At 46.5% G+C, this 26,205-nt stretch overlaps 1 protein-coding gene across 2 annotated transcripts in view; it reads left to right on the top strand.

Moving 5' to 3' along the window:
* Positions 1-23,864, top strand: part of LOC134932743 (uncharacterized) — a 94,406-nt gene extending 70,542 nt beyond the window's left edge. The window contains exons 5-6 of one of the 2 annotated variants that reach the window (XM_063927442.1): positions 4,787-4,896; positions 23,423-23,864. In XM_063927442.1, coding sequence (XP_063783512.1) covers positions 4,787-4,896; positions 23,423-23,670 — 358 coding nt within the window. In that variant the 3' untranslated portion in view covers positions 23,671-23,864. Of the gene's footprint in view, positions 1-4,786; positions 4,903-23,422 lie in introns of both variants that reach the window. The other variant, XM_063927441.1, reaches the window with a different exon arrangement.
* Positions 23,865-26,205: the final 2,341 nt, after the last annotated feature.

Genomic DNA, 26,205 nt, shown 5'->3' with positions numbered 1-26,205 from the left:
GTCGCAGGTTCGGAATCCAGGACTGGGTTCTGGTGACCACGGACGCGAGTCTCCGAGGATGGGGAGCAGTCACACAGGGAAGAAACTTCCAGGGTCTGTGGTCAAGCCAGGAGGCTTGTCTACCCATCAACATTCTGGAATTAAGGGCCATATACAACGGCCTTCGTCAGGCGCAGACCTTACTTCAAGGTCTACCGGTTCTGATACAGTCAGACAACATCACAGCAGTGGCTCATGAAAACCGCCAAGGCGGCACAAGGAGCAGAGTGGCAATGGCAGAAACCTCAAAGATTCTTCGATGGGCGGAGAGTCATGTAAGCGCTCTGACAGCAGTCTTCATTCCGGGAGTAGACAACTGGGAAGCAGACTTCCTCAGCAGATACGATCTGCATCCAGGAGAGTGGGGACTTCATCAGGAAGTCTTCGCAGAGATTGCAAGTCAGTGGGGTCTGCCTCAAATAGACATGATGGCTTCACGCCTCAACAAGAAACTTCCGAGATATTGCGCCAAGTCAAGGAACCCTCAGGCGATTGCAGTGGACGCACTGGTGACACCGTGGGTGTTTCAGTCGGTCTATGTGTTCCCTCCTCTTCCTCTCATCTCAAAGATACTGAGAATCATAAGACGAAGAGGGGTTCAGGCGATTCTCATCGTTCCAGATTGGCCTCGAAGGGCCTGGATTCCGGATCTACAGGAAATGCTCTCAGAAGATCCGTGGCCTCTTCCTCTCAGGGAAGACCTGTTACAACAAGGGCCCTGTCTGTTCCAGGACTTACCGCGACTGCGTTTGACGGCATGGAGGTTGAACGCAGGATCCTAGCGGAGAAGGGCATTCCGGAGGAGGTCTTTCCTATTCTGGTAAAGGCTAGGAAGGAGGTGACATCAAAACATTATCACCGTATCTGGAGGAAGTATGTGTCTTGGTGCGAAGCCAAGACTGCTCCTCCGGAAGAGTTCCATCTGGGCTGTTTTCTCCACTTCCTGCAAACTGGAGTGAATTTGGGCCTAAAGTTAGGCTCCATTAAGGTTCAGATTTCGGCCCTATCCATTTTCTTTCAAAAGGAATTGGCTTCTCTTCCAGAAGTCCAGACTTTCGTGAAAGGGGTGCTGCATATCCAGCCACCTTTTGTGCCTCCAGTGGCACCATGGGACCTTATCGTGGTGTTACGGTTCCTTAAGTCTCACTGGTTTGAACCGCTTCAAACAGTTGAATTGAAGTATCTTACTTGGAAAGTGGTCATGTTATTGGCCTTGGCTTCGGCACGGCGAGTGTCAGAGTTGGTGGCTTTGTCTCACAAAAGCCCTTATCTGATTTTCCATGTGGATAGAGCCGAGTTGCAGACTCGTCCCCAATTTTTGCCTAAGGTGGTTTCTTCTGTTCATATGAACCAACCTATTGTGGTGCCTGTGGCTACAAGGGACGTGGAGGATTCCGAGTCCCTAGATGTGGTCAGGGCATTGAAAATGTATGTGGCCAGAACGGCTCGGGTTAGGAAAACAGAGGCTCTGTTTGTCCTGTATGCAGCCAACAAGGTTGGTGCTCTTGCGTCTAAACAGACTATTTCTCGCTGGATCTGTAACACGATTCAGCAGGCTCATTCTACGGCTGGATTGCCGTTACCGAATTCGGTTAAGGCCCATTCCAGTAGGAAGGTGGGCTCTTGGGCGGCTGCCTGGGGCGTCTCGGCATTACAACTTTGCCGAGCCGCGACTTGGTCGGGTTCAAACACTTTTGCAAAATTCTACAAGTTTGATACCCTGGCAGATGAGGACCTAATGTTTGCTCATTCGGTGCTGCAGAGTCGTCCGCACTCTCCCGCCCGTTTTGGAGCTTTGGTATAATCCCCATGGTCCTTACGGAGTCCCCAGCATCCTCTAGGACGTAAGAGAAAATAAGATTTTAAACCTACCGGTAAATCTTTTTCTCGTAGTCCGTAGAGGATGCTGGGCGCCCGTCCCTGTGCGGACAACATCCTGCAGGACTTGTATATAGTTGTTGCTTACAAAAGGGTTATGTTTCAGTTGTATCAGTTTTGGACTGATACTGGTTTTGTTTCATACTGTTGACTGGTTCGTATATCCCATGTTATACGGTGTGAATGGTGTGGCTGGTATTAATCTTGCCCTTGGATTTCCAAAATCCTTTCCTCGTACTGTCCGTCTCCTCTGGGCACAGTTTCTCTAACTGAGGTCTGGAGGAGGGGCCTAGAGGGAGGAGCCAGTGCACACCCATACCTAAAGTTCTTTTTAGTGCCCATGTCTCCTGTGGAGCCCGTCTATTCCCCATGTCCTTAAGGAGTCCCCAGCATCCTCTACGGACTACGAGAAAAAGATTTACTGGTAGGTTTAAAATCTTATTTTTTCTATCCTGCTCTGTACATCTTGTTGTTAGTCAGTAGTCTTAGGAGTCCATTATCACCACTGCTTTTCAACTTAGCGCTAGATCCTTGCCTTTGCATGTTGCAAGCCAGGCCATCTTTTCATATTGGTTTTCGAAAAATCTAAATTTAAGCTTTCACAGAATTCATCACCCTTATTTAGCTAATACCCAAAACTCGCTTGCATTCTAGAGAAAATGTGTTTATATGGTTGCATCTTTTTTGACTGGTAATAAATACTGCTAAAACTGTGGTTATGCTTATGGGTCCTGGGCCGGTTCTCTCATTGAGTCAAACAGTACCTTTCTACATATCAACCTTATTTGCATGTTAGTCTGCCCAAGAATAGTACAGACTAAATATGAGGATAACAGGAAGAAGCAGTGGGCGGCAGAGAGAGGCACAGAGTGACAGGGAGAGGCAGTGGTTGACAGGAGTACAATCACACAGCCCTGTGCTGTGTGGAGATGAGGGAGGATGTACCTTAGTGATGGTGGATGTTGAAAGAAGAGTGTTCTACTACACAGACTCTGTACTCCAGGGAGGCCTCATGCCCTATCCTAAGATGGCCACCAAGATCTCTATTGGGATTGTGCAGGGGCCATCTTATTTCTTTACTGTATAAGACTGTGTAGTGACATGGTGACATACTTAGCGTCTATGAGAGACCTGGTTAACACTTGCCATAAAGCTGTTCCAGCATCTCTGCACAGCTACATGTTTACGGTATACACTCACTGAAGGGTTATCTGTATGAAACACAGATTCTTTTCAGCTCCGCTCTATCACCAGGGTACATGTGACAGTGGTCATGGTTGTACCTGCGATCTATCCGTAAGCCAAGACGACTGGTTAAGTAACTGGGCTGTTCATAGTTTGTCATCCATTGATGTGTGCCTATACTGTATAACTCTGCAATATCAACACCTGCACACAAATCATTTCCAAAAGTGGGAACGCAGCTGCCACTGCCCACCCCCTGTTCTTTCCTCCATTCAGCACTCAGTCAAGAAGCACTGACAGCACCAATTACACCAGCCATGAGCTGCCTTTTATTCACAGACAGATGTGACTCAGGAAGAATTCACAGCCCTGTGATCATCGCGCTTGTGATCATTAGTGCTGACAGACAGTCTAACTCAGGTGGCAGACTGATGAAGCTGCACACACACAAGGCCAGCCTCGCCTCCCTGAGGTAAGGGACAGGTTCCTCAGGCAGTGGGGTCCGCCCAGCTCCCTTCACTGAGCCAGTTGTCTGACTTTGCTCAAAATGGTCGTGTGGTAACCCAGGGGAAAACTCATTGCTGGTCTGGGCAGCAGTGGGCCCCTTAGTCCCCAGGTGCCCTGGTGCAATTCACCTGCTGCACCAATGATAGTTCAGCCTTTGCTTGTGGGAACATGATACAGAGGAAATCCATTTTTAAATGGGGAGATCATTATCCATTGATTTGTATGTCTTTTCATCACTCGGTAGTCTGTATGTCTCTTCATAATACTGTTGCTTGTTCATAATGGCTGTCGCTACCGCTTTGTTTGCGGGTTTAAATCTAATATCTACTTTTCAATAATTTCAATCTCTAATATCTCATTTTCAAGAAATACTTTGAGTGTACCTTTCTTTTTTGCTGAGAATCTTAAGGTGGATACACACTTAGCGACATAGTGAACTATATTATTCATTTTCCCCCTCCTGAGCAATATAGTTTACTATATCGCCCAGTGTGTATGCCGCCACCGACGAGAGATGCGTGGCCCTGCGGGTCGTTAACAACCCTCAATGTCGGCCGTGCATTCAGCTCAATTTGGACTCATCGTCCAAAGCTGCATGCTTCGCTAATGACGTCACTGTGCGATATCATTGGTGATATCGCATGGTGTGTATGCCCGCCACAGGGTGGCCCGGCCCAGGAGGGGAAACACTAGGCGATGTCGCTCACCGAGCACAACGCCTAGTGTGTACCCACCTTTAGTTCTCTTGCATCCTGTCCATGGAGACATTTTCTTTTTATTTATTTTTGTAGCTTAAATATTATTTTCCATTTAGACTACTATTTTCTTGCAGGTCGGGAGTGAAGGTTTGGTCTGTGTCAGGGACCTGTTCCCTCTGGATATGGGGGCTGTTGCAGATACGCTATTCAGGATTATATAACAGATTAAAGAAATGTTAAAATAAAGAATTTAGAAAAGAACTGTCTGGAATCTGTAGCAAATAGAATGTTTGCTGCTGTGCATCATATTGCACTATATAAAATAAACCTTGCAAATGCTTTAAAAGTGATAAAAACTGATCTGTGTACATACTTTTGATATGTAGCTCTGTACTGAGATGGAGCCAGGTTTTCAAAGACTTGTCTTCATTGGATGCAATAAATATTTCATGTAAGGTGATGTTTACTTTTTTATCTAGTGTTAATACATTGGCCACTGAGCAGAAAGACGAAATTATGAGTCAGCTGCAGTCTATTAGACAGCTAATGAAGAACAGTGGAATGGATAAGACTACTCATCGGAACTCAGGTAAAGGTTCGTTAAGCCACCTATCAAATTACTGCATGCATACCATAAAGAGAAATCTTGCTGATGGGACCCAACTCTAAACACAGAATGCATTTATGGTTCATATACACCTTATAAACATACCCTGAAGGTCATTGTATACAATATTTTTAACAATATTGTGCAATAAACAAAGTTTGTGCACACTGGACCGTCAGAAAGCAAAGGTGTCCCTTTCTCAGTCACCCTTCAAAAAAATCCATAATATCCCGTATTTTGGAATTTTGGATATAGGAGCCTCAACCTGTAGTCATTTCTTGAGCTGCCAAAAAGTGCAGGCCTGCTGTCAAGAATAAAGGGTCCAGGCTAGTGTATACATTTGGCAGCACATTGGGCCTAATTCAGACTTGATCAATAGGCTTCATTTTCGTACAGCGGGCGAACAGGTCTAAACTGCGCATGCGTATGCACCGCAATGCACTGGTGCGTTGCATGGGTACAAAGCGGATCGCCGCTCAGTGATGGGTTTGTGCGAAGAATCTATTTGCACGGGCATTCGCAAGGAGATTGACAGGAAGAAGCCGTTTGTGGGTGTCAACTGACCATTTTCTGGTAGTGGTTGGAAAAACGCAGGCGTGTCTATTCGTTTGCAGGGAGGGTTCCTGACTTAAATTCTGGTCCCGGACAGGCTGAAGTGATCGCAGCGGCTGAGTAAGTCCTGGGCTACTCAGAGACTGCACAAAATCTGTTTGTACAGCTCTGCTACACTTGCAAAGCGAAAATACACCCCCCTATGGGCGGCGACTATGCGAACGCAGGACTGCAAAAAAAAACCTAGCGAGCAAACAGGTCTGAGTCAGGTCCATTGATCCTTGTGTAAAAATAAGTCACTCAGTTGATTTTAAAGTTTCATAATTATTTTCAGTATCTTTTCTTCTGATCTGTAGCACTTGCCGGCTGCCTATTGGTGGCTCGGTCACTTTAACTTAGATTAATATTTCTGGAGCAGGGTACATTGGTTTCCACAGGGAAACATCGGGTGTAGAGTGGATCTTGATCCAGAGAGGCACCAACAGGCTAAAGCTTTAGGCTGTCCCAGGATGCATTGTGGGGCCTCCTCTATAACCCCGCCTCCAGGCATTGTGAGCTCAGTTTTGAGTTGGTGCCTGTAGAAGCAGTCACTAACAGGAGGGCTGCACTGGGCAGCCCTGAAAAAGCTTTTTCTGACAGAAAATTTCTTCAAAACTGGACTGTCAGCGCTGTATGTCATGGTGACACTTCAGCGCTGCAGCTCCATCACCTCCCAAGCGGCGTCGCATACTCCCGCGGCCTGTTCCCGGGTACTTGCGGCGGAGATGCTCCGGCTCTAGGCACATGGTCGCAGGCGCTCTCCTGGTTCGCGTGGCTGCTACGGGTAGGAGGTAAGAGGGTCCCCCAGGTGGGACCTGCTACTTAATCGCGTTCCTGTCGCAGTCTAGGGAGACGGACTGAGACGCTGGCGTGGACAATGTAACCGAGCAGGGACCCCACTATATCCTCCAGGGCATAGGAGTAGAGGTCGGGTGTACTAATGCCCACTTTAATAAGACTACATTGTACCAGGTGATGAGGACCAGCATAGGGGAGACGGCGCTTGACCTGTAGCCCCTCCCGCGGCCCAGAGCGCCATCTACTGCTGGTGTTCCTGCCCTGGAGCTGCCTCACACTCTCCCTCACTCCCTGACTGAGACGCTGGGCGCCATTTTCTAAAATGGATGCGACTGGTCTCCGGGACTGCAGGGCAAGGTCTCCTTTGTAAACCCGCCTGTACATCAGCGCCGTGGTTTTACAAGCACTTAAGTATTCTACATGTTGATATTAAAACCGTGTTAGTTAAGAACAAGTGTACCTGTGCCAGAATATATTGTACGAGTTTTCTGATATTTACATCCGTTCTCAGACCATGCATTGTTATATATAATATACATATACTAGTCCAGTGCAGTTTTATTGTATTACTAAAATAATTATCTGCATTGTCACTGTGACTGTGTGTGCCTGTCTCTGCTGTGTGGATTTCACTTTCAGTGTATCCCAGCTATATCTATCACTGTATTCTGTACCCTAAGAGGCTAGGTGCATCAGTGTCCATATATAGTGCTTCACAGTGTACTCTACTGTGTACTCAGTCACCTAATGCCGGAATTATTCACTGGTGTTGTTTACTGCGGGCTCAGTCGCATATTACCGGACTTATTTGCTGGTGTTTGTGTACTGTGTACGCAGTCACATACTAGGGAATTTATTTGCAGGTATTGTACTCTGTCTTGCTGTATCATACTAATAACGCTCTGCCGTTGCATTCACTAATAATGTCTAACACAAAGGGCGGGAAATCCGAGGACGCTCCTGCATCCTGCAGTGCATGCGTCAAGGATTTGCCTGAGGGGGAAATTTTGTATTACGGTCTGTGTACTATATGCCATACATCTCCCAGTCAGTCCGCGGCTCCTGTAACCAATCAGGAGCCACCTTGAGCGGCGTTCTCAACTATGCTCAATATGCTTGTGACACACCTTACGCCCCCTATGGGACCTCCTGTGCAATTACAGTCACATATTGTCCCTATGGTAAATCCGCCTTGGGCGGATAATTTGTCTACCCAGTTGCAGCAATGGAGTCACTCCTTGGTTAGACATAAAACTGCCCCAAGCCATTCTCGCGTCACGGGGTCATCTAAGCGGGCTACTTCCTCCTCACAATCCACTATAATCTCTCAGAAGATTCTTCTGATAAGTATGGGGAGTATACTGTTCCGTCAGACACTGATACAGCTGCTTCTGACGAGGAATCCACTACTCAGGTTGATGTCCCTAACTTAGTGGTTGCTATTAAGCAGATCCTACAAATCATTAATGATGATGAGAATTTCACTACGGTGTCTATGAAACCTGATAGGGTTGAACGTCAGAAGGTAACTAAAACGTTATTACTTCTGATCATCTAGTGGACATACGACAAGAACCCTGGTCTTTTCCAGGAATGAAATTCTCCCTGTCTAAAAGGATAGTAGCTCGCTATCCTCTCACTACAGAGTTGTGTAACAAGTGGGAAAATTCACCACCGGTGGATTCCCATGTCACCCGTCTAGTGGTGTCGTCTACTCTGCCTGTCACCACTGTCACCTCACTGAAGGATCTGACAGATAAGCGTGTGGAAAGATTTCTGAAGTCTGTTTACTTCCTTACAGGTGCTGTACATAGACCTACTATAGCAGCCTCTTGGCCTGCAAAAGGGAATTGAAGCATGGGTTTAGGCATTAGAGGAAGAGCTGCCTCAGGATATATCTGAAATTGCCAGACAGTACCTGTCTCATATGACCACCACAGCCTATCACATTCAGGAGGCGTCCTCTGAGGCAGGTGTGTTGGCGGCCAAGGCATCGACTACGTCCATCATGGCTCGCAGTATTGGACCTGTACTCAAAAAAGACCTTGGAGGTACTTCCTTTTAAGGGAGACATCCTGTTTTGGGAAGACCTCAATAAAATTGTGGCTGACTTGGCGGCTGCTAAGACTGCCTTTCTCCCTAACACTACTCTTTCTGCACAGAAGGCAAAAGGTACCACTTTTCGCTCCTTTCGGCCTCAGGGGAAAGCAAAAGGTCAGGCATACCTGAGACAATCTCGTGCTTCCAAAACCACAAAGCCCAAGGCTAAACAATCCTGGGCATCCCGTCAGTCTGCTTCTAAATACGACAAGCCTGCTGCATGACGGGACAAGCCTCCCCATGGGGGATCCCAGGGTGGGAGGCAGACTTCTGCGATTCACCCAGGTCTGGTTAAAGACCACTTCAGACGCATGGGTGCGAGAAGTTGTTTCTCACGGATACGCAGTCTCTTTCAAGAGGCATCCCCCTCGCCAGTTCTATACAACAGTTATCCTTTCCGAACCGTTACAGGTGCAAGCTCTACAAATGATTGTGAGTTCCCTCCTGGATACAGGAGTGGTGGTGCCGGTACCTCTATCCTAGAGAGGCAGAGGATCCTACTCGACCCTGTTTTCTAGTACCGAAACCCAATGGGTCTTTCCGGCCTATACTCAACCTCAAATCACTGAACAAGTTTGTGAGAGTATCCAAGTTCCGTATGGAAACACTGCGCTCAATTGTACTGGCCATGGAACCCGGAGATTATATGGTATCCCTGGATATACAAGATACTTACCTGCATATATCTATTGCCATATTGGAAACCTTCACTATCATTTCCAGGGCGTTTGGACTGGCCACAGCCCCTTGGATCTTCACCAAGGTTATGGCCGTGATGACGGCTCATCTCCGTCGCCTGTGAGTAAGGATCCTGCCGTATCTGGACGACTTGCTGATCCTCTGCAAACTCTCACGATGTCCTCCAGTCATCTGCAACTGACGGTAAAACTTCCTACAAGCCCACAGATGGCTCATCAACTGGAAGAAGTCCTCGCTGGTCCCTGCTCGGAGCATGGTGCACCTGGCGGCACTGCTGGACACACAGTCAACGGCTGTTTCTGTCTCCAGAGAAGGTCCTGAAGCTTCAGGACAGGATAAGATACTTCCTCTCTCGCCCAAGAGTGTCGATACATTTGGCGATGCAAGTACTAGGCCTGGTGGTGTCAGCTTTCAACATGGTAGAGTACGCTCCATTTCATTCCCGCCCTCTGCAGAGGTTAATCCTTTTCAAGTGGGACGGCCTACCTCATCAGATCAGGTCTCACGTGATCTCCTTGACTCCGTTGGTTTGTCTATCGCTGACCTGGTGGCTACAGGACCAGCAGTTCAACAGGGGCCGTCTTTTCTGACCCCAACTGGGACTTACTGACTACGGATGCCAGTCTCAGGGGCTGGAGCGCTATTTTGGAGCAACACTCTTTCCAGGGGATCGGTGGACCAGGAGGGATCACTCCTACCGATAAACATTCTGGAATTGCGGGCAGTGTTTAGTGCTTTGTCTCTCGCCCTGCCTCTGTTAAAGAACAGGCCTGTTCAAGTACGGTCAGACAACGCCACCACGGTGGTATACATAAACCATCAAGGAGGCACTCGAAGCTGCATGGCAATGATGGAAGTGTCAAAAATCTTTCGATGGGGGGAACGCCATCTGCCAGCAATATCGGCAGTGTTCATTCCGGAAGTCCTCAACTGGGAAGCGGATTTCCTCAGTCGTCAGGACGCGCATGCCGGAGAGTGGAGTCGTCATCAGGAAGTCTTTCAACTCCTAGTGGACAAATGGGGCCTACCAGATGTAGACCTGATGGCGTCTCGACAAAATCACAAAGTTCCATCTTCGGATCAAGAACCAGGGATCCTCAAGCTGCGATCGTGGACGCACTGGCAATTCCATGGAACTTTCGGCTGCCCTATGTGTTCCCTCCAGTGTAATTCATGCTCAGGGTACTACAGAAGTTCAAACAAGAAGGAGGAATACTACTTCTAGACACTCCAGCGTGGCCCAGATGGCATTGGTTCTCAGACCTGCAGGGTCTATCGATGGAGCGTCCTCTTCTAATTCCTCAACGCCCAGACCTCCTCGTTCAGGGCCCTTGTGTCTACTCTGACCTGGCCAGACTGGCTTTGATGGTGTGGCTCTTGAAGCATCACTCCTGAGGGCCAAAGGATTCTCCGAGACGGTTATCCAAACTATGCTAAAGGCCCGAAAACCGGCATTTGCACAGATATATTACAAGGTCTGGAATTCTTACTTCACTTGGTGTGCTGCTAAGAATTACGATGTATACAAATTCGGAACTTCCAGACTTCTGGCTTTTCTGCAACAAGGCCTGGACTTCGGCTTTCGTCTGGCCTCCCTCAAGGTTCATATATCTGCGTTGTCGGTGTGGTTTCAGAGAAAAATTGCGTCTATTCCTGACGTTCATACTTTCACGCAGGGTGTTTTACGGATTCAGCCTCCCTATGTCCCTCCTGTGGCTCCATGGGATCCTGAATGCCCTGCAAGAGTCTCCATTTGAACTTCTTGAGTCAGAGGACCTTAAATGGCTCACGGTCAAGGTCCTGTTCCTACTGGCTATTGCCTCTGCTAGGAGGGTGTCAGCCCTAGGCGCTTTGTCCTGTCGTCCACCCTTCCTGATATTTCACCGTGACCGGGCAGTTCTTAGAACTCGCCTTGGTTATTTACCTAAGGTGGTGTCATCTTTTCACCTAAACCAAGAGATTGTGGTTCCGACCTTCATTTCTTCTGGTTTGTCCTCCACAAAGAGCGGTCTTTGTATGTGATACGGGCTCTCCGTATATACGTGGCGAGGACTGCCTCTATCTGGAGCTCAGATTCCCTTTTTGTATGGTTTGCTTTTCACAAACGTGGCTGGCCTGCGAGTAAGCAATCCCTGGCCAGATGGATTAGAATGGTGCATGCACAAGCGTAAGCACATGCTGGACTCCCAGTTCTTGCTGCTTTATTGCCCATTCTACTCGGTCTGTTGGACCTTCTCGAGCGGCCCGCCGTGGCGCGTCCGCTGAACAATTGTGCAAGGCAGCTACGTGGTCCTCAGTGAACACGTTGATAAGGTTCTATGCCTTTGATACTTCCGCCTCCCATGATGCTTCCTTTGGACGCCGGGTTCTCATACCCGCTAAGGTGCATCCCCTGCCTTGACGAACTGCTTTAGAACATCACCCGATGTTTCCCTGTGGAAACCAATGTACCTTGCTGCAGAAAAGGAGTGTTATGGTAGACTTACCATTGTTAAATCTCTTTCTACGAATTACATTGGGTTCCACAGGGCGCCCACCCTAATGCACCTAGCTTCTATGGGTTTGTCTGGCATTAGCCGCTGGTTCATTCTCCTGTCATGAGAATGTGGTTCTATGTGACTAACATCTGCCTTCTCTTTTGCCTGCGCCTACATTGGACTGGCTAACAAAACTGAGCTCACAGTTCCTGGAGGCGGGATTATAGAGGAGGCCCCACAATGCATCCTGGGACAGCCTAAAGCTTTAGCCTGTTGGTGCCTTTCTGGATCAAGATCCACTCTACATCCGATGTTTCCCTGTGGAACCCAATGTACTTCGCAGAAAGAGATTTAACAATGGTACGTCTACCATAAATCTCCTTTTTAAGATATATATAATTGAATATAGAGTATTCTATTGTAAAATGTTTTGTATAAGAAAAGAACACTCTGCGCTATTTAAGAACCTTCCATACTCCAAATAAAGTGAATTCACATGTATACATAAAACACCTTTTTATTCCGGATTAGATTAATCACATAAATCTCTAATTAGTAGATGGAACCACATAAATTTCTTAATCTAATAAAACTCTATGAGGAAGCTCCAGCGACGAGCGAAACTAGTCCGAGGAAAGAAGGGACATCTGATGACAATACCATTCATTGCGGTTATCACCTAAGAATCACTGCACCACGCCGGACGCCAGCGAAATTACATCAGCGGCTTCACTTGGGATTGCAGCGGCATCTCATACGTTGGGAGCCGGAGACGTCCGGAGCTCCCTAGCCGCACCTGACCGGCAGTGCAGTGTATCTCCAGCTGGATCCGTCTACGTGTAAGACGGAGGGTGAGAACTTTTACCATTTAGCCAGCCTGATTAGGCAATCAGGAACTGTTACTATTATCTATGCAAAAGGAATTGCTTGAGACTTTGTAACAACGAGTGTTCAGTGTAATAACACAAGGAGCCGTTTTGATACTTTGTAACAACAAGCGGTGATTACTACATCTGATCATTCCGTCTCTCTACAAGCAGATAGTGGACAATCTGAGAATACTGATTTGCACATCAATTAATAAGTATATCCCCTATTGCACATATTGTGGTTATTATATACGCATGAGAGCTGATCCATATTTTATTTTAGGTGCATAAAGAAAGCCGGCTTCTGAAAATAAGAATTAACTAGAGTTGTTAAATGTATATATGCATATGATAGCTTTTTTATTAGATTAAGAATTTTATGTGGTTCCATCTACTAATTAGAGATTTATGTGATTAATCTAATCCGGAATAAAAAGGTGTTTTTATTAGAGATGTGCACTTGAAATTTTTCGGGTTTTGTGTTTTGGTTTTGGGTTCGGTTCCGCGGCCGTGTTTTGGGTTTGACCGCGTTTTGGCAAAACCTCACCGAATTTTTTTTGTCGGATTCGGGTGTGTTTTGGATTCGGGTGTTTTTTTCAAAAAACACTAAAAAACAGCTTAAATCATAGAATTTGGGGGTCATTTTGATCCCAAAGTATTATTAACCTCAAAAACCATAATTTCCACTCATTTTCAGTCTATTCTGAACACCTCACACCTCACAATATTATTTTTAGTCCTAAAATTTGCACCGAGGTCGCTGGATGACTAAGCTAAGCAACCCTAGTGGCCGACACAAACACCTGGCCCATCTAGGAGTGGCACTGCAGTGTCACGCAGGATGGCCCTTCCAAAAAACACTCCCCAAACAGCACATGACGCAAAGAAGAAAAAAAGAGGCGCAATGAGTTAGCTGTGTGAGTAAGATAAGCGACCCTAGTGGCCGACACAAACACCTGGCCCATCTAGGAGTGGCACTGCAGTGTCACGCAGGATGGCCCTTCCAAAAAACACTCCCCAAACAGCACATGACGAAAAAAAGAGGCGCAATGAGGTAGCTGTGTGAGTAAGATAAGCGACCCTAGTGGCCGACACAAACACCTGGCCCATCTAGGAGTGGCACTGCAGTGGCACGCAGGATGGCCCTTCCAAAAAACACTCCCCAAACAGCACATGACGCAAAGAAGAAAAAAAGAGGCGCAATGAGGTAGCTGTGTGAGTAAGATAAGCGACCCTAGTGGCTGACACAAACACCTGGCCCATCTAGGAGTGGCACTGCAGTGGCACGCAGGATGGCCCTTCCAAAAAACACTCCCCAAACAGCACATGACGCAAAGAAGAAAAAAAAGAGGCGCAATGAGGTAGCTGTGTGAGTAAGATAAGCGACCCTAGTGGCTGACACAAACACCTGGCCCATCTAGGAGTGGCACTGCAGTGGCACGCAGGATGGCCCTTCCAAAAAACACTCCCCAAACAGCACATGACGCAAAGAAGAAAAAAAGAGGCGCAATGAGGTAGCTGTGTGAGTAAGATAAGCGACCCTAGTGGCCGACACAAACACCTGGCCCATCTAGGAGTGGCACTGCAGTGGCACGCAGGATGGCCCTTCCAAAAAACACTCCCCAAACAGCACATGACGCAAAGAAAAATTAAAGAAAAAAGAGGTGCAAGATGGAATTGTCCTTGGGCCCTCCCACCCACCCTTATGTTGTATAAACAGGACATGCACACTTTAACCAACCCATCATTTCAGTGACAGGGTCTGCCACACGACTGTGACTGAAATGACGGGTTGGTTTGGACCCCCACCGAAAAAGAAGCAATTAATCTCTCCTTGCACAAACTGGCTCTACAGAGGCAAGATGTCCACCTCATCATCATCCTCCGATATATCACCGTGTACATCCCGCTCCTCACAGATTATCAATTCGTCCCCACTGGAATCCACCATCTCAGCTCCCTGTGTACTACTTTGTGGAGGCAATTGCTGCTGGTCAATGTCTCCACGGAGGAATTGATTATAATTCATTTTAATGAACATCATCTTCTCCACATTTTCTGGAAGTAACCTCGTACGCCGATTGCTGACAAGGTGAGCGGCGGCACTAAACACTCTTTCGGAGTACACACTTGTGGGAGGGCAACTTAGGTAGAATAAAGCCAGTTTGTGCAAGGGCCTCCAAATTGCCTCTTTTTCCTGCCAGTATAAGTACGGACTGTCTGACGTGCCTACTTGGATGCGGTCACTCATATAATCCTCCACCATTCTTTCAATGGGGAGAGAATCATATGCAGTGACAGTAGACGACATGTCCGTAATCGTTGTCAGGTCCTTCAGTCCGGACCAGATGTCAGCATCAGCAGTCGCTCCAGACTGCCCTGCATCACCGCCAGCGGGTGGGCTCGGAATTCTGAGCCTTTTCCTCGCACCCCCAGTTGCGGGAGAATGTGAAGGAGGAGATGTTGACAGGTCGCGTTCCGCTTGACTTGACAATTTTGTCACCAGCAGGTCTTTGAACCCCAGCAGACTTGTGTCTGCCGGAAAGAGAGATCCAAGGTAGGTTTTAAATCTAGGATCGAGCACGGTTGCCAAAATGTAGTGCTCTGATTTCAACAGATTGACCACCCGTGAATCCTTATTAAGCGAATTAAGGGCTCCATCCACAAGTCCCACATGCCTAGCGGAATCGCTCCCTTTTAGCTCCTCCTTCAATGCCTCCAGCTTCTTCTGCAAAAGCCTGATGAGGGGAATGACCTGACTCAGGCTGGCAGTGTCTGAACTGACTTCACGTGTGGCAAGTTCAAAAGGTTGCAGAACCTTGCACAACGTTGAAATCATTCTCCACTGCGCTTGAGACAGGTACATTCCACCTCCTATATCGTGCTCAATTGTATAGGCTTGAATGGCCTTTTGCTGCTCCTCCAACCTCTGAAGCATATATAGGGTTGAATTCCACCTCGTTACCACTTCTTGCTTCAGATGATGGCAGGGCAGGTTCAGGCGTTTTTGGTGGTGCTCCAGTCTTCTGTACGTGGTGCCTGTCCTCCGAAAGTGTCCCGCAATTCTTCTGGCCACCGACAGCATCTCTTGCACGCCCCTGTCGTTTTTTAAAAAATTCTGCACCACCAAATTCAAGGTATGTGCAAAACATGGGACGTGCTGGAATTTGCCCATATTTAATGCACACACAATATTGCTGGCGTTGTCCGATGCCACAAATCCACAGGAGAGTCCAATTGGGGTAAGCCATTCCGCGATGATCTTCCTCAGTTGCCGTAAGAGGTTTTCAGCTGTGTGCGTATTCTGGAAACCGGTGATACAAAGCGTAGCCTGCCTAGGAAAGAGTTGGCGTTTGCGAGATGCTGCTACTGGTGCCGCCGCTGCTGTTCTTGCGGCGGGCGTCCATACATCTACCCAGTGGGCTGTCACAGTCATATAGTCCTGACCCTGCCCTGCTCCACTTGTCCACATGTCCGTGGTTAAGTGGACATTGGGTACAACTGCATTTTTTAGGACACTGGTGAGTCTTTTTCTGACGTCCGTGTACATTCTCGGTATCGCCTGCCTAGAGAAGTGGAACCTAGATGGTATTTGGTAACGGGGGCACACTACCTCAAGAAATTGTCTAGTTCCCTGTGAACTAACGGCGGATACCGGACGCACGTCTAACACCAACATAGTTGTCAAGGCCTCAGTTATCCGCTTTGCAACAGGATGACTGCTGTGATATTTCATCTTCCTCGCAAAGGACTGTTGGACAGTCAATTGCTTGGTGGAAGTAGTAAAAGTGGGCTTACGACTTCCCCTCTGGGATGACCATCGACTCCCAGCAGCAACAACAGCAGCGCCAGCAGCAGTAGGCGTTACACGCAAGGATGCATCGGAGGAATCCCAGGCAGGAGAGGACTCGTCAGAATTGCCAGTGACATGGCCTGCAGGACTATTGGCATTCCTGGGGAAGGAGGAAATTGACACTGAGGGAGTTGGTGGGGTGGTTTGCGTGAGCTTGGTTACAAGAGGAAGGGATTTACTGGTCAGTGGACTGCTTCCGCTGTCGCCCAAAGTTTTTGAACTTGTCACTGACTTATGATGAATGCGCTGCAGGTGACATATAAGGGAGGATGTTCCGAGGTGGTTAACGTCCTTACCCCTACTTATTACAGCTTGACAAAGGCAACACACGGCTTGACAAATGTTGTCCGCATTTCTGGTGAAATACTTCCACACCGAAGAGCTGATTTTTTTTGTATTTTGACCAGGCATGTCAATGGCCCTATTCCTCCCACGGACAACAGGTGTCTCCCCGGGTGCCTGACTTAAACAAACCACCTCACCATCAGAATCCTCCTGGTCAATTTCCTCCCCAGCGCCAGCAACACCCATATCCTCCTCATCCTGGTGTACTTCAACACTGACATCTTCAATCTGACTATCAGGAACTGGACTGCGGGTGCTCCTTCTAGCACTTGCAGGGGGCGTGCAAATGGTGGAAGGCGCATGCTCTTCACGTCCAGTGTTGGGAAGGTCAGGCATCGCAACCGACACAATTGGACTCTCCTTGTGGATTTGGGATTTCGAAGAACGCACAGTTCTTTGCGGTGCTTTTGCCAGCTTGAGTCTTTTCAGTTTTCTAGCGAGAGGCTGAGTGCTTCCATCCTCATGTGAAGCTGAACCACTAGCCATGAACATAGGCCAGGGCCTCAGCCGTTCCTTGCCACTCCGTGTGGTAAATGGCATATTGGCAAGTTTACGCTTCTCCTCCGACAATTTTATTTTAGATTTTGGAGTCCTTTTTTTACTGATATTTGGTGTTTTGGATTTTACATGCTCTGTACTATGACATTGGGCATCGGCCTTGGCAGACGACGTTGCTGGCATTTCATCGTCTCGGCCATGACTAGTGGCAGCAGCTTCAGCACGAGGTGGAAGTGGATCTTGATCTTTCCCTAATTTTGGAACCTCAACATTTTTGTTCTCCATATTTTAATAGGCACAACTAAAAGGCACCTCAGGTAAACAATGGAGATGGATGGATACTAGTATACTTATGGATGGACCAGCGACTGCCGACACGGAGGTAGCTACAGCCGTGGACTACCGTACTGTGTCTGCTGCTAATATAGACTGGATGATAATGAGATGAAATTAATATATATATATATATATATATATATATATATATAATATCACTAGTACTGCAGCCGGACAGGTATATATATTTATTATGTAATGACTGATGACGGACCTGCTGGACACTGTCAGCTCAGCAACACCGCAGACTGCTACAGTAAGCTACTATAGTAGTATGTATAAAGAAGAAGAAAGAAAAAAGAAAAAAAACACGGGTAGGTGGTATACAATATTATATATATATATTATATACAATTTTATATATATATATATATATATATATATATATATATATATATTAAACTGGTGGTGATTATTAAACTGGTGGTCAGGTCACTGGTCACACTATCAGCAACTTGCAAGTAGTACTCCTAAGCAGACAATCACAATATATATTATACTGGTGGTCAGTGTGGTCACAATGGCAGTGTGGCACTCTGGCAGCAAAAGTGTGCACTGTACGTTATATGTAGTACTCCTGAGTCCTGCTCTCAGACTCTAACTGCTCCCCACTGTCAGTGTCTCCCCCACAAGTCAGATATACATTATACAGTCACACTATCTATCACTTCAGCAAGTAGTAGTACTCCTCCTAATGCTCCCCAAAATTACTACTGTGTCTCTCTCTACTCTAGTCTCACTCTCTTCTTCTCTTCTCTATAAACGGAGAGGACGCCAGCCACGTCCTCTCCCTATGAATCTCAATGCACGTGTGAAAATGGCGGCGACGCGCGGCTCCTTATATAGAATCCGAGTCTCGCGATAGAATCCGAGCCTCGTGAGAATCCGACAGCGGGATGATGACGTTCGGGCGCGCTCGGGTTAACCGAGCAAGGCGGGAAGATCCGAGTCGCTCGGACCCGTGTAAAAAAACATGAAGTTCGGGCGGGTTCGGTTTCCGAGGAACCGAACCCGCTCATCTCTAGTTTTTATGTATACATGTGAATTCACTTTATTTGGAGTCTGGAAGGTTCTTAAATAGCGCAGAGTGTTCTTTTCTTATATTGTCTAGCTGGTAATCCCCCTTTCTTAAAGGGGAACCACTGATTTTGTGCTTACACTAGCACAATTAACATTCAGCAGCTGATTAATATCTGTATTCCTATTAACTATTAAGGTTTGTTTTAGAATAAATGTAAAATGTAGTATTAGCGCCATGAGACATTCTTGTATAAAATGTTTTGTAGAAGGAAAACGTAAAGCTTGCGAGCAGGGCCTTCCTACCTCTGACTGTTTGTTATTACCCAGTATTGTTTTATCATTGTGTTCAGTACACACCTTCCAATGGTGCGAACTAGTAACATGCGATGTATTGATATGCTGTATGATGGTGCAATGTATCGTTACATGTTACATGTGACAACACCGGGTCAGCCATTGAATCATCTTATTGGATGTGCAGTACATCCAATGGAACTGTTCAATTAATGACCGCAGTGAACGACTGTTTGGCCATACACGCTATACAATAATCATGCAGATTGGTCAAAAGTGCCAATATCATATTTTGTGTACCCAGCTTAAGGGGCGTATTCAATAGCTGTCAGAAGTGACAAGTCGGTAGCTTCTAAGAGATTTCTGTCAGAAGGGGTTGCCGACCTATTCAAAGAGGGCCCTTTTTTTGCGACAAGTCGGGGATTCCCTTTCTGACAATCTCAATCCAACTTTAACAAAAGTCTGATTGAGCAGGGCGTTCCCCCGGCCAGGCTCCTCACTCCCGGAAGCGCCTCCGCCGCAGACATGTCGGAATGGATCCGACACTAATTGAATATACAGGTACACCACCGATTTTCCGGCAACCGATGATCCGGAACCTCTTTTAATCCGGACAATTTTGATTTGTCCGGATTAAAGGGGGTTAGGGACATCCTTTAATCCGGATCATTTTCTGCGCATGGGCGTAACACACAATACGCGCACATGTTATATCTGCCCCCCCCTGCAGTGCACATGGTTTTGCCCAACTGCTAAAAAATTTCCTGCTGCGATCAACTCCGAATTACCCCCATGGGCGGAAGACACAGCGCGCACAAGTGTCAGTGAGTACAGCTTCTGAGGGCACTGCAGGTGACACAGCAAGCATCAGTGGGGCTGTTATGGCGTCCAAGGTCACAGCAAGTACCGCACATGGGCGGAAGACACAGCGCGCACAAGTGTCAGTGAGTACAGCTTCTGAGGGCACTGCAGGTGACACAGCAAGCATCAGTGGGGCTGTTATGGCGTCCAAGGTCACAGCAAGTACTGCACATGGGCGGAAGACACAGCGTGCACAAGTGTCAGTGAGTACAGCTTCTGAGGGCACTGCAGGTGACACAGCAAGCATCAGTGGGGCTGTTATGGCGTCCGCAGACAGTTCAAGTGACAGTAGTGCTGCTATGCCTTCCAAGAACAGTGATGGTACAGGTATAAAGCGTAAACGCAAGTCTATATCGGTGCAGGCAAAAGTTGAGATATTACGAAAACTCGACTGCGGTGTTTCAGTAAAGAAGCTGTGTGATACATACGGTCTCGGTTCCTCAACAGTGTATGACATAAAAAAATACAGGGAGAAAATATTACAGTTCTTTGCAGAAAGTCAATCTAAGAAGCAAATGAGCATTAGGAAAACTATGAAATCTGGTAAAAGCACTGAGCTTGATCGAGTGTTGTTGGAATGGTTTCGACAACGTCGGAGTGATGGTGTAGACTTGTCAGGCATCATGGTACAGGAACAAGCTAAGTTGTATCATACAGCACTAAAACTTGACTATGAGTGTGATTACAGTGAAGGATGGCTGCATAGGTTTAAGACACGTCATGGAATTTTGATGCGTAAAGTGTGTGGTGAAAAACGGTCTGCAAACCATGAAGCAGCTGATGACTATGTGGATGAGTTTGCAAAGCTTGTGGCTGATGAAAACCTCACCCCCCAGCAAGTTTATAATGCCGATGAAACTGCACTGTATTGGCGATGTACCCCTAGGAAAACTTTATCAATGGAGGATGAAGAAGCCCCCACAGGGTTTAAACAATCTAAGGACAGAGTTACTGTCCTAGGTTGCTCCAATGCTGCCGGAACTCACCGATGCAAGCCACTAGTGATCGGAAAAAGTAAATGCCCTAGGGCTTTAAAAGGTGTTAAAGTGTATCCTGTAATTTTTCGTGCAAATAAAAATGGATGGATTACCAGTTAATGCTAGAGTGGTTTGAAAAGTATTTTGTGGCAGAAGCCAGAGCACACTGCACATCTGTAGGCCTACCAGAGGACTGCAAAATCCTTCTTATTCTGGACAACTGTTCAGCTCACCTTAGAGCTGAACTGCTGCGCAAGAATAATGTGTTTACAGCATACTTACCACCAAACTGTACATCTCTTATCCAACCACAAGATCAAGGAATATTGCGCTCTATGAAGGCCAAGTATCGTACACTTTTCATGAAACGCATGCTAGATGTGGTGAATTCAGGCAAGCCTATTGAGTCGTTTATTGAAGATTTTAACATGAAAGATGTACTTTGGTTTGTTGCTAGTGCCTGGGAGAATGTAAATTCGTTAACACTAAAGAATGGTTGGCATAAGTTGTGGCCTGCCATGGTGTTTGAAAATGCACCTGATGAAGATCCCAGTATTGCCTTCACAGGATTTTGCGTAGCAAATGATGATGAATGTGTTCTTGAGTTACTTGAATATGCAAAAACTTGTACTGCAACTGCTGCCAACAACCTATCAAGTAGGCTGAACGAAGAAAATCTGGCAGAGTGGATGGAGGTTGATGTTGAAACACCGGTTGTGCGTTACTGTACTGACTCTGAAATTATAGATATGGTTTTGAATCCTGCAAAAATCACTGAAAGTGACGATGGTGACAGTGAAGAAGAAAATGTTATTGAAATCCCCACTGGTATTGACAAGCTGATTGAGATGACAAGTGAGCTAATCAAAGGACTAGAACAACGTAACTTTGTGACAGAACAAGAGCTAATGCATTTTCACTTGATGAAAGAAAAACTGTACAGGGAAAGGTCAAAACTTATGAAACAAGCCTTGATGTCATGTTTAAGAAGCTATGCAAGAATGTGACTAAGAGCAGTACCTGTTCTCTAGCATCTCCAATTCCTCCGAGTTCTAGATCAGGTCCCTGTTCCCCAGACATCCCAGATGCAACTGTCCCACCTGAAATACTTCTTCAAGACCAAGCTGATGATTAGGTTGTAGTGGGAGTTGGGCTGTGGAAGATTTAGAGTTGGGCTTTAGAAGGTATAAGGTAGGTTGTTGGGCTGTGGAAGGTTTAGAGTTGGGCTGTGGAAGGTATAGGGTAGGTTGTTAGGCTGTGGAAGGTTTAGAGTTGGGCTGTGGAAGGTATAGCGTAGGTTGTTGGGCTGTGGAAGGTTTAGAGTTGGGCTATGGAAGGTATAGAGTAGGTTGTTGGGCTGTGGAAGTTATAGGGTAGGTTGTAATAGGAGTTGGGCTGTGGAAGGTTTAGAGTTGGACTGTGGAAGGTATAGGGTAGGTTGTTGGGCTATGGAAGGTTTAGAGTTGGGCTGTGGAAGGTATAGGGTAGGTTGTAGTGGGAGTTGGGCTGTGGGAGGGTAAGAGTTAGTGTCATTTTGCATGAGGTTTAGTACTTTCCTTGTAGTGACTGTTTCACTTACTGTTAATGGTTGTTCAAAACGTACCTGATACCTGTTTTGCTTATAAACAGTTTTGCATACACTACTGTGTTTATTCATTTACTATTTATTGCTTTAGAAATGTTCTGAAGGTGCAAAATTAGTTTCCACCGTTAATCCGGCAAAATCGATAATCCGGCACGGCACTGGAACCGAGGATGCCGGAAAATCGGTGGTGTACCTGTACCCCTAAGTCTACATGTCCTAAGATAATACTTTATCACTGTGCAAATGATCACTCCCCAAGGCTTGATAAATCTGGGCCCTGGTCTCTTTATGTTGATGTGCTTGTGACCAGAAGCGTCCCTGCTCCACATATTTTGGTACAGCCTGAGAATAGTACCTCCACTTTCATGTAACTCAGATTCATGTTTCTCGTTGTCCTTACTCCCTCCTTCATTGACACTTCACAAAAATGCTCAAATTAGGTGTTTCGGTCCTTGCACATTCAGACACACTGCTGTACACCACGGAAGGGCTTGTAGCAGCATTTACATAGTCATGGAGGCCATATCAGCAAAAGACGCACACACAGACGCTGCAGCATTTGACTCTGACTCAGACCCATTCTCTCTCACACGACACTGTATTTAACCACTTGCCTGGCATGGATGCATCAGATGCGACCATACCAGCAAGTGTCTTATCTGACCTGGTCGCACAGGATGCGACCAGTCAGATAAACTGTGTTTGCAGTGGCAGGGAAGAGAAAATTCCCTCCGCTGATGCTGCTCATAGAGGGACCGGAAGGTCCCTCTGCCTCCCTGCACCCTCCCCCAGTGTTTGCCATGCCGCCCATCACTGCTGATCAGTTAGCACGGCAGGACCCCCCTACCCAACGGCTGCAGGCAATAGCAGCCGCTGGGGAAGTGTAAATGAACCCCCCAAGCCCCCCCCCCCCCCCCCCCTGTGTACCTGGCGGCTGTCCCGGCTTTCAAATTGAATGCCACGATGGTCGCGATGCTTCAGATGTTTGTGATGTTCCGATGGTCACAACCGATGTTCCGATGTTTGGGGGAGAGAGAGAAATATAAATATAAAAAAATGCATTCTACAACTAATTCACTCATTAAAAAAAAAAATCTGAGCGGTTTTTCGTAAAATAATTTGTCAGTTAATAAGTTGGCATAAAAAAGTATAGGTACTGTAATTAATTTACATATTTGTTTCCCTCCCTTTTTTTGGTACTGTAGCTAAACAAACATGTGAAGATACACTTGAAGGTCTAATTCATTCGTTTAAGACTCGGAATTCTAATATCTGTGAGGGTGATGATGAAAATGAAAGTGAGGAATCTACAACAAAGACAGAGAAGAATTTATCTGGACATAACCTTGTTGCTGGAGAGTCCGCCATACAAACAGAGGGATCTCCCTGTGATGAAGAAGCCAGTAAAAGTGATCTATTTGATGGGTTGAGGAAGCGCAATGTAAAGGACTGATGTAAATCTAGAAATGCTAAAGACCCATGCCTTACTTTGCTGCATTGTTTTATTTCAGGATAGTTGTTCCACATGTACTTTATTCTGTTACATGTTAACTATGTGCAGAGATTTCAAATACTCTTATTTTATTCTATGCAATGAAATATGCAAAATGCTGCATTTTATTAAATGGTTTGCCAGAGTCACCAAAATTGTCGCCTTTATTTTGCTTCCTGACACTACTTTAAAGCTGCACTACCACTTTCTGCCCCAAAGGGGCAGCCTTTTATGTTCTGTGGCTTTATCAGCTCTGTAATACAAAACTAGCAAACTAACCTCGCTCACCACTTTGGATGGAGTGAGAAAGCTGATCACTCAGACGCCACAATCTCTTAATTTCCAGCTGATGCTGAGAAAGGAATGGGAGATTAACTGTGGCATGTAGCAGTCTCTGGGGCATATTCAACCGTGCTGGGCCAATTCAATCAGTGGGCGGGATGTAATGAAGTAGAGTACAGCGGTCGTGTGCGGGATGTCGGCTGAACTCAGATGTTTTTTAAAGGGGCCAACATTTACAAGGCATGGTTTAGCCTTATACTTGATTGCCCTTTTCAAAAAACGTCCGAGTTCAGCCGGCATTCTGCACGGCTGCTGAACTCGGATTTCATTACATACCTGCCAGTGTCTGAGAGAAAAAGGCACCATTTGGGGTTAACACGCTGGGAAAACCCATTGATCAGTTAGTTTCCACACGTTATCCTTTTGCTTTTTGGCCCGGGAAAAAGGCTAATAATTAGCTAATTGAATATGCCCCAATGTTTATACTAGCCTGCACATACCTACTTACCTTGGTATCTTAGAACAGCTTCAATCATCTACAGAACCATGGGAGTGTCTGTGTGTTTTTTTGTTTTTAACTACGTACATTGAATTCGTAGTAAACCCTCAACTTAATTTACTGGTAATGCATTTGATATTCTCAACCATGTGTTCCAAGAGCTGTTTATTTCATTCACTAATTAATGTTCAATATCTTAATGTTTATTCTTTGTTTGCTTCCATGTCCTCATTTCGCAGTAGGGTCTGCAACATCAGTTGCACTACGGCTGCAGACTGTCAGTGTTTGATGGTGCGGAGGAGGAGGTGGCGTGATGCCTCATATTTGGGGGAGTGATGATGCCAGGCTCTACATCTGAAAACAGAGTTTTCCTGGCCTCTTTGTTGGATCTGCAACAGCCAGCCTGCGCAACACCATGGGTCACTCAGCCAGCGTTGCAGGTGATCCAATACTGTGTCCTTGGATGCAGGACAAATCACTAATGCAAGCAGGAGGCGTGTACTTTGAGGCGCCTCCTCCTGCATTTACTTGCTAGTGCTATTGCTGCTGCTTCCATGTAAGCAGCAGCAATAGCACCTTCAGCCACATCTGAATCAGGCCCCAGATGCCAATATCCTTTCCAAAGGTCAAAGTGAAGTCTTCTCAATTAGCTTATCTGATATTCCAAGGTGTCAGGTCTCTTAGATACTGCTCGCTGGGCCAGCTCAGAAACACCAAGGAAGAGACAACCATATCATCAGACCGAAGAGCGCGAGAGGCCACCCAACACATTTCGTCACAGACCCATACGGTCAGGGGCATTTCTGGAGAGGAGGAGGCCCGTGTGCAGACTCCGTCTGGGCCCCCTCCTCTCTATCCGGCAGAAATGTATACTCTGTGCACTAGGTGACCTTAGCGCTGTCCCCGAGTCTACTGTGCATATGTGCAGGTCTCTGGGAAAATGGCACAGCGGCCATTTTCCCACAGATTTTCTTACTGCACATGCGCGAAACGCTGTGAAATGGAAAATGCCCGCTGCGCCATTTTCCTGGTGATTTTTGCAGTGCTACTTCTGCCAACAAGGGACTCTGGAGGGTAAGTATTGAAAAAAATGGGTACAGTGTGTGGTGTGGGCCTCCCTTGACCCCAGGGGCCCACATCCACCGCAAACATTGCACTCATTATAAATACGCCAGTGCATAGGGATCTATTTATTAAGCTGTGGGTGGAGATAAAGTACCAGCCAGTCAGCTCCTATCTGTCATTTTTCAAGCACAGCCTGTGACATGGCAGTTAGGAGCTGATTGACTGGTACTTGATCTCCGTCCACTTTACCTCCATCCAGGGCTTAGTAAATAGACCTCTTTGTCACAGGTGTGAACTCTCACCTCTGACCAAAGGATGGGGTTGTTCTACAAGATAAAGCTGACTGTATAGTAGACGCTAAATGATGACGATACATAAATTCAAAGACCCCAGTGGAAATACATTTTTATAAACGACTATATCGGAGTCTGGGGCTATAATTCCATCTGCTCCATTGTTACTCCAGCCTTGTGTCTGACTTTCTTAGAAAACTGCTGTTCTACATTAGATTAGAATAGGGGTTTAGGAGGTGTTACTCCAACTACACATTCCAATATGCTGTTAGATTCAGGTAAAACTGGCAAGGCATGCTGGCATGTGTAGTTCAATAGGTTGCCTACTACTGCATAGGAGATTCCCAAACTTTTTGG

The sequence above is a fragment of the Pseudophryne corroboree genome, chromosome 6 (genome assembly GCF_028390025.1).
Source record: "Pseudophryne corroboree isolate aPseCor3 chromosome 6, aPseCor3.hap2, whole genome shotgun sequence".
NCBI classification, from domain to species: domain Eukaryota; kingdom Metazoa; phylum Chordata; class Amphibia; order Anura; family Myobatrachidae; genus Pseudophryne; species Pseudophryne corroboree.
Note: the sequence above shows the minus strand (reverse complement) of the source record. Positions and strands in the feature narration are given on the sequence as shown.